Source organism: Aythya ferina, assembly GCF_964211825.1.
Source record: "Aythya ferina genome assembly, chromosome: 9".
In the NCBI taxonomy this organism is placed as follows: domain Eukaryota; kingdom Metazoa; phylum Chordata; class Aves; order Anseriformes; family Anatidae; genus Aythya; species Aythya ferina.
In genome coordinates, this window is record NC_140305.1 from 27,596,574 (window position 1) to 27,605,662 (window position 9,089).

General features: G+C 52.1%; 1 protein-coding gene across 2 annotated transcripts; it reads right to left on the minus strand.

Moving 5' to 3' along the window:
- Window positions 1–1,407: 1,407 nt before the first annotated feature.
- On the minus strand, window positions 1,408–5,028 carry P2RY1 (purinergic receptor P2Y1). 2 transcript variants are annotated; one of them, XM_084530236.1, is made up of 2 exons: window positions 4,834–5,028; window positions 1,408–4,325 (listed from the first exon to the last, which is right to left on the minus strand). In XM_084530236.1, exon 2 carries the CDS (start codon window positions 4,255–4,257, stop codon window positions 3,166–3,168), a length of 1,092 nt encoding a protein of 363 aa, XP_084386362.1. In that variant the 5' UTR covers window positions 4,258–4,325; window positions 4,834–5,028; the 3' UTR covers window positions 1,408–3,165. The 2 variants fall into 2 exon arrangements, with proteins under 2 accessions (XP_084386362.1, XP_084386361.1); XM_084530235.1 differs by having other exon boundaries at window positions 4,830–5,028.
- Between the last annotated feature and the right edge of the window lie 4,061 nt (window positions 5,029–9,089).

The window sequence follows — 9,089 nt, forward strand, 5'->3', positions numbered from 1 at the left end:
TGCAGCCAGCACACTGCCTTGGTTTTCATCCCAGCAGTTTCCCCCGTGCCCGAGCAGCCTCCCCGCTGCTGGGACAGCCCAACACACGCGATTCTGTGATGCTGCAGGTAACGAGCAGCCAGGTGGGAGGAGATACAAATTGGGTGTGATTGTGCAGTGCCTCTGACTAACCTACTGCAAAAACAACAGCGCCTTTTTTTTTAAAAAAAAAAAAAAAAAAAAAAAGCAGGAACTACATAAGATTGTGAGGATCAGCCTCAAGTTCCAGCAGGTCTCAGTGCTGGCTGTGGCACCTCGGTGTGTGTGCATCTGGGAACCGCATGGGAGTAGGATGTGGTTTGAGGGGTTAGCTCTCCAGGTCACAGGAGCTAAAAGAAGGAAAACAAACTGTGTGTGTAAACTGTGTTTAATGATACTTCTCGGGGTCAGCAGGAGGCTCCTGTACACCTATGTGGGGTGAAGATGCTGCAGGAAGCTGCCTGCCCTTGCTGCTCAGCAATAAAAAGGGTCTCTGTTAAATAAAATATCAGCACAGACCTCAGCAACGAACTGGGTGACCACACCGGTCAAATTGCAGAGTTCTCTTCAGTGAGGCAAGATGAAGCAGAGAGATCTTACAGCTGCTTCAGGATGAGTGCACAAAATCCACTCCAGGAGCTCAAGACCCAGGTTTGTGGGGAAGGTGCTGCCGTTTGCATCTCGGGGGGAATTCTCCCCAGCAGGCTCTCTGTGCAGACAGGTGGGTTTCTCCTGCAGCATGCCAAACCTGGGGTACCTGGGCTTGTAGAATTTGGTTGCACTTGAATTATACACAGCTTAAGAGCCAGCCAACTTTGCTGTATTAGAGAGGCACACTGCAAAAAGACTTTGAGCAACTACAGAAGGACCAGCCTGGGTGCAAGGCTTTTGTTCTGCTGCGTCTCTGCATTTAGGACCTTTTTTTGGACATGACTTGGTGGAACATTTTATTTCCTAACTGAAAGAAAAAAGAGACTACAAAACTCTGGGACATGAATACAATTTTAAACCTAGAGAAGCAGATCCAGAGCATATCATAGTTTAATGTGCTCCCTCTGCTTAATTCATCTGCCATTCTAAACAAGATGTGCCTCGGCTGAATGAAGTCTCAAATAATCACATAATAGAAGAAGTCATTTATTCTGAACCAGTCTCATTCTCTGGTGATATAAATAGGCTGTGCTATTCTACAGTGTTTTGTCAGTAGGGATTAATTAGCAATTGACCCTTGGTTGGGATTTTTTCACTCTCTCCATTTTTCATCTTACAGTGCTAAATGGGATCTTAACATTGCTTCAAGAAGCTATGCTTCCTAAGCAGTAGTTTAATTTATCTCTAGGCTATATATTAGTAGTTTAATTTATCTCTAGGTTATATATCAAGAGTGAATAGTCAGGGTGGAATTGAGTTTATTATAAAGATGTTCTGTTAGAAGACACAGTAGTACAATGATTTAAACATGCTGTTAAATTTTCCATTAATGCCCAATTCTGAATATGAACACGGAGAACCACACTTTACATACTTTACATTTAGTTTTCTAATAAATAAGTTCAATAAATAGGGACTTTGCAGATTAAGAAGCTGTATGTCTGAACAGAAGCTGCTTTACAACGATGTCAAAAAGTAACGAGGGCTACTCCTGTTTGTTACCAACCACTGAAAATCAGAAAGCAAAATATAAATATTTTACTCTTACTATGAAGACTGGAGGAATGAGGATCTGCTTAAATCACCCCTAGGATTACACAGAACTTAATTTTGTACACTAAATTTATCATTTAAAGCATGCCTTCATACTGCTTTTAACACACAATATTTTCAAACACATTTCTTAAAAATATGAGAAATGAATGACTGCCCATGTAAGGTTTCATCTGTGCTCTGATCACTAGCTCTTGTATTACACAACATTTCAGCTTGACTAATTTTAGATGACCTATTCCACATTTGGAGAAGATATACAATAAACGGGTAGATTTAGTCTGTAGTATATTGCAACATCTTGTTAATACAGTAATTTGTCACAATACCAAAAAATTAATTCCCTCCCAATTATTTATACATATATATAATATAAACCATATATATATCGTTTTTTATAGGTATATTCTTGGGAAACAACTTTCATGTTCTCTGTAAAGATTGCCAGGAACAGAAATATTCTCGCACCAAAAGAAACCGCAGGTAACTCAGGTAATGTAGTTCCACTCCTCTACAAGGCACGGCCAGTCTCAGCAGACACGTTTCTGGCGCTCTACCCGTAAAGACCTGCAGGATGACCGCAACCACGAGCGGCCAAGGGCAGGGGCTGCAGCACGCAGTGCCCAGGCAGGATCAGGCCGCCGGCCCCTCTGCGCACACCGTGCACCAGCAGCAGCTCACGAAGCGCACCGCTGCCCGCGGGTGCGAGGCAGGTGCCTGCACCGGCTCCCGGAGCCACCCACCCGCCCGCGCGGCGGTCTGCTGCGGGTTCCGCGTCTGCCACGAGCAGCCGCCGTGAACTGAAAGCATAATCATGCACACACATCGGTAAGCCTATCTTTTGTAACACGCTGGCATTCGAAGACTGAATCATAAACGTTACCAAACTACCAAATAATTATCAACACTAGAAGTAGATGAAGAAATAATGAAACCGTAAAGGTGTGCCAGCCGCACCAGGACCTTGATTTACACACTTGTTTACAATGGCAAGCGAGTGAAAGGACAGCACCGAGGCTCAGTATGTGGACTGAGCATCAGAAGAGAAGATGCTGCTCTTTCTTACTTTTATTTCCTATTTTTAAAGGGAGGCTAATGAAGATCGCTTTGAGTGTGGGAGACTAAGTCACTGAAACAGAAGCACTTTGATTGCTTTCTTCCTTTAGGGGATTTACTTCATTTTACTTTATCTGACACAAGTCAGAAAGAAACGAGAACATTGTAAGGAGAAGGAAAGCTGAATTTTGACATGTTATTCTCCATTAAGATTAAAGTTCTTCCACTTACTTTGTTAATTTTTTTTCTAAGATCAGAAAAAGAGGCTTTATCTAAAATGAGTTTGAGAGACTGATAAATTTTCCTCACACACTTGTAGCACTATCGCGTCCTACTCTGTCAAAGTGGAGGATTTTTGCAAACCGTTCCCAAATCTTTCGCATTAATTCACAAACTTGTATCTCCATTCTGCTTATACTCTGATAAAATATTGAGAGTCATTTCCTCACTTTTGGACTGCACATTGTGTTCACTTCTTCGGGATGATTTCCTGGTTGCCCTGGAAAGCCGCCTTCGAAAGGTGTCACCTGCCAGGAAATAAAGAATGGGGTCTACACAGCTGTTGAGGCTGGCCAGACCCCTCGTCACTTGGTAAGTGGCATAAACCTTATCGTTGAAGGCACACATTTGTGGAGTCTGAAAATCCACCCTGGCTCTTAGATTTAAGGTCTTCATCACGTGGAAGGGAAGATACGACACAGCAAAGACTGTCAACACAATAATAACCAGGTAAATTGACTTTCTCCTGAGAGGAGAGTTGTCCAGATCTTTGTAAATCAAAGCTTTCACAATTAGTCCGTAACAGCCAAGAATCACTATGAACGGGATGCAGAACATGAACACCGTGGTGCACATGCTGTAGATGAAGTAACTTCTCAGGTAATCATCGGTCGTGGTGTCGTAGCACGTAATGGTTTTATTTCTCCTTATCCCCGTTCCCGAGTAGAAGAGTATCGGCGAAATCACAGCCACCACGATGACCCAGACCAGGGTGCTGATGTAAACAGCGTTCTTCTTCTTCAGCCTCCCCAGCGACTTCAGGGGGTGCACGACGCCCGTGTACCTGTGCACGCTGATGCATGTTAGAAACAAAATACTGCCGTAGAGGTTCACGTGGAAAATGAACCTCTGCAGTTTGCACATGATATCCCCGAAGATCCAGTCGGTTTTATTGAAGTAGTAAAAGATGAGGGCGGGCAGCGTCAAGACGTACAAGAAGTCGGCCAACGCCAGGTTGAACATGTAAACCGAGATGCCGCTCCAAGGCCTCATGTGGAAGACAAACATCCAGATCGCCACGCTGTTTCCCAAAAATCCAGTGATAAAGACTAGAATGTAGACGGTGGGCAGGTAGTAGAACTGGAAGCCGGTTTTGGTCAGGGAGCACTTGGTGGTGGCATTTCCCGCCGACCAGCCGCTGCCGGACAACAGGTTGGGTTCAGTTCCATTCAAAGCAGCAGAGATGAGGGCTTCGGTCATGATCTTTCCAGCAGGGTCACATAAGCCTGAGGTGAAGCAGCAAAGTCTCTACAGGGCCAGCGGCGCATCTGAAAGACAGCGACACAAGCGCAAAGGGAGCCTGGCGGGATGCACGGGCTGCCGGGCCGCCTTCCGAGCGCTCCCGGCGGGGGAGCCCACGCGTGCGGCTGGGCGCTGGGCTCGGCGCTGGGCTCCAAACCCCTCCCGGGGGGCGCCCCCTGCCCGCCGCGGCCACGGCACGGCTCAGCACGGCACGGCTCGGATCGGATGGGCTCGGCTCGGCTCGACACGGCGAGGCTGGACGGGACGGGACGGGACGGGACGGGACGGGACGGGACGGGACGGGAGGCTCGGAGCGCGCACCGAGAGCGCGGCGGCGGCCGCCCCGGGACGCGGCGCAGCTCCGGGCGGCGGTGCCGCGGGTGGGGGGCACCGGGGGCACCGGGGACGGGGGCACCGCCGCTCCGCCCGCGCCCCTCCGCCCCGCTCCGCTCCGCTCCCTCCCGCAGCCCCCGGGCAGCCGCCGCCGCCCTCGCCCCCCGCCGCCCCCCGCGGCCCCCCGGCGCCCCCACCTGCCTCCCGCTCGGCTCCGCTCTCGGCCGGGGCGCGGCGTCCCGCCCGCGGCTGCCATGGCCGGGCCGGTCCCGTGTCGGGGCCGGGGCTGCTGGCGGGTGGGCGGCCGGGAACCGCGGGACGGCCCCTGCCTGGCTCCGCCGCGGGGAGCGCGGCCGCAGCCCCGGTGCCGCGGGAGGCTCCGCGCCGGCCGCGGGCGGGGGCGGGCGGGGGCCGGGGGGGGGCCGGCTCCCGGCGCCGGCTCTGCCCAGGGGCGCGCCGCCCGCCCCCCGCACCGCCCTCGCCCGCAGCCGGGCGGCGCTCGGGGCCGCTCCCCGCCCTCGCCCTGCCGGGGCCGGGGCCGCCCGGGGACCCTCCCCCCGGGCAGACGGACCCCCCCCCGGGACAGACAGACGCCCCCCCGGGACAGACAGACGTCCCCACGGCACCCCTCCCGCCGCCCACCCACGCGGGACACGATCGCGGGTGGGCCCGGCCCCGGCGAGCCCCCGGTGCTCGGTGCTGCGGGGGGCAGCGGCTCCCTGGAGCCCCCGGGGGGGCCCGGCCGGTGGCAACCTGCTGGCTCCGGCGCACCGAGCCCGGGGCTGCTCCCAGCTGAAAGCTGCGCCGGAGACGGAGGGCTGCTGGTGCCTCATGAATATGTATTCCTCTCTCAAACTTTTGAGGCTGCCTGAATGATAAAACTACTTTGTCGAGAGAGCTTAATTGGGAAATCAGCTGCGCATTGTGCCCCTGTAGGAATATGTAAGGGGCTGCAGATGGAGTCGCCAAGTTGGCATTTACTCGGGGCCAAGTTACGCAGACTACAGCTTTGAAGCAACTTCTTAGATTTTGTAATAATAAGACCTTTTCTTCTTATACATTCATTTTTTTCTTTTGGTACTCATCCACCGGCTGCACATTTACTGTGAAGAATTACTTTAGTTTTAATACAATTGAATATGGAGAGAAAGGAAGGCTAGGGAGGGACCGAGACAAGCACAGCAGCACCTGTAAAGAATGGATTGTAAAAAATAAAAAAAATAAAAAATTGCTAAACTGTTCAGTGGTGCCCTCTAGGATTTTAAAGTGCTAACAAAAATTACTCCTCAGCCACAGCATTGCCACAAGAGAAAGCGCCCAGCCCACAGAGCAGACATGCAAGGAGCACAGTATAACAGGGTCAAGCCCACAGTGCTCATTTATAAAAACATCATCTTGCTCCCCGGAGAATCAGCTGCATGGCCAAAACCAGAGTTTATTTGAATAAAGGACTTGGATTATCGTGTTAAAAATTAAAATGGAACAAACAAAGCAATGTTATTAGCACACAAGAGGTCCTTCAGTTTATCTTTCGCTTTGCAATTGTTATTTCATTAGCGATTTTGTCAGGCCCATTGCTAACGCCTCACTTCTTTTGGCAGCTCTCGAATTCTGTCTTGAGAACATTTTGAGTCATGCTGAAGCAGCACTGATAGCATCAGTAAACACGCACCACGATCTGCAGCCTGCTTGCTGCTGTGAGCTGAGCAGCGCCGGAAAGCCAAGCGGCGGAGCCCAGAGGTCAGTGCCCGAGCGCTGCCCGATGCGAACCGGGGCAGGGGCAGCTGCTGGTGCCTGCCCGCTACGCTGCCGGACCCTGTGCCTGTGCTGGTGTGCCCCAAGGAGCCTGGCGTTTGTTCTCATGGGGCCTTTCTGCCTTCTCTTGGATTAGGCTTGTGAGCAGAGCTGTGAAAGGGGCCGTGGGGCGTTTACACGAGACCCTGAGAAGCACGAAGTCACCAGCGCGGGGGTGCTCAGCAGCGTGTGCTCATGTGTCCCAGTCTGCCCAGGCACCCAGGGCAGTGGTGCCACCGACGCCAGGTATCCAGCTCCAGCACAAAGTCACGGCTGTGTGGAAGTGGCACCTCTGCTGGTGTGATGTTCCTGTAGGGCTGGTAGGCATGTTAAGGAAGGATATGAATAACCTGAAGGTCAAAGGGAATCTCCAACAGTCATGATGCTTCACATCACTCGGCTACAGCTCAGTTCATCCATTACTGAAGACTCCAAGCTTACATTCACAGTCTGGTCTGAGAATCTGCAGTGTCTTTTCTATGCCAGGGCAGGATTTTCCAAGAGACCGGCCTCATCCCTCTAACTTTTTCTTGAGTGCCCCCTCATTTTTCAGGGCGGGAGCTACAGCGATGCAAGGGTGCTGCTCACGTGCATCGGGCTGCCGCCTGCCCTGCGGCTTCTGGCAGCACCCTCAGGGTGCCCACGCATGGCTCCGGCTTCTCCTGGTTAGGAACCTGTGCCAGCAGCTGGCCAGGTGCTGCCACATGCCACCAGCAGCAGCATCTTTCCAGAACACTTGTCCTTGCTCAGAACAGTGGGAAGAGACGTTTCCCTTCTCTGCACATTTTTTAAATCCCTGGCATTCTTGTCTCCTTTATTGCTCCTGCTTCATCCAGGCTTCCCTTTTCCCTTTATGCACCCCAGTTAATGCAGAGGCTTGATATCTGGCTCTTTGCTGAGCGTTGCCCACCCCACCTGGTAGCTCTGCCTTCGTTACTTTGCCTCTCTTCTGCCAGCCGGGGGCCAGTCCCACTCCTGATGGGGGGCAGTGGGAGGCAAGCACAGGGCGGTGAGGCTCCCTCCTCCGCTGCTCCTCGGCACCACGGACCTGCCGAGGACACTGCCACTGCCCTGTGCCACCAGAGGTCCATGAGCAGCCACTGTCCCTCCTGCTTCATCCCCAGCCCATGTCTCGGCACCTCCCTTCAGAGCCTGGCAGTGCTGGGAGCGGAAATCTCACGTACTGCTAAGTGTGCACATCCTGACTGCAGTGCTTCAACAGTTAAAGGTCCAAGCTCTTAAGTGAGTAAAGAAAAAGGCATATTTTTTAGCAGCCATACTGTTACATGACTTCATCTGCAGCCAGCAAATTAGCGTCTTCCTGCTTGTATCACTAATCTGTTCTTATTTTGGAGCACAACCATAAAACATGTTACATTAGCACCTTTTCCTCCATAACTCCAGCATATGCTTTTGTAGCTGAATAGGTTTCTAGCTGGTATAGCTGAAGCTGAATTCCTTCCAGCTTTGCCTCTTAACGCACTTTCTGCAAAATCTAGGATTTTATACCACTGATTTCCATTAAACTGAATGTTTTGTTCTTTTAACAGCTGATTTAACTCAAAGGGATGATGTATCCCTAACGAGAGAAGAAAGCACGCTAGCGAGCAAATGGAAATTCCCAGTCAGCCCAATTAATGCTGAACTATAGCAGTGTGTGGGTGTGCGAAGGGAACGGGCTGGACATAAATCCAGCTGTTGCTACCTGTTGGTTTTGGTTAGCAAAACTTAGGCACAGATTTCAGTATTTCAGTGTGCCAGGAAGAAAAATGGACCCGAACCAGCCTCGGGCTGAGATCCATAGATCACTGCAACGCCTGCTTGTGGCGGAGGTGAATGTGCGTGCGGACACACACAGGTACATCCCCCCGTGTGGGGCAGGGGGGGACAGGCACTGGGGGGCTGCCAGCCCCTGCTTGCCCTGCCTGGAGAGGAAGCCCCCACCATCCCCGAGATCCAGATCCCCGAGATTCAGCCCCCCCTTGCTGCCTCGGCAGGGGCCAAGCGGTGCCCAGGCTGCCCCACACACTGTGTGTGCCCCGCAGCCACGGCAGGCGCTGCCCGAAGGCTGAGCTGCCCCTAGTCCCTAGCCCCCCATACCGCCCGGGTGCGTGATGTTCTTGCCAGGCGTTATTTTTTGTCTCCGTGTTAATGTCTCCCCTTACCTGCTGTACTTCTGAGCAGCCGCCTGCACACAGCTGAGAGCTGGGGAAATTTTGGCTTGAAGGATTCGGGCAAACGCATCTTCGTACAAAAAAAGGGAAGCTCATCCTTGTCTGTCTAAAAATACTTTAAAATACATAGAAAACAGACTGTCAGCAATGGCTATTTCCACCATCTCCTGTTTCCTGCCAGCTCTAGCTTCGCATGCTGAAAATGCCCAGGTATGGCCTGAACTTGTGAGTGAACGGATTTGGAACATTTAGGGGTGAGCAGATAGGTACGGGGAAAGTTGCTTTTGTGCTGAGTGTGAGCAATTCCTGCTACCCTCCTACAGGAACTTGTGGCCATTAGCCACTGAGGCAGAAGGCTGGAGGCTGGCAAGGAAGTGGTGTACAGGACAGAAATACCCGTAGCACTGAAGACAAAAGCAGTTCTGACCGTGGTAGCAGGCACCGGAGTGGAGCCCTGCCCGTGCACAGTGGGTGCGGTGAGCGCAGGGT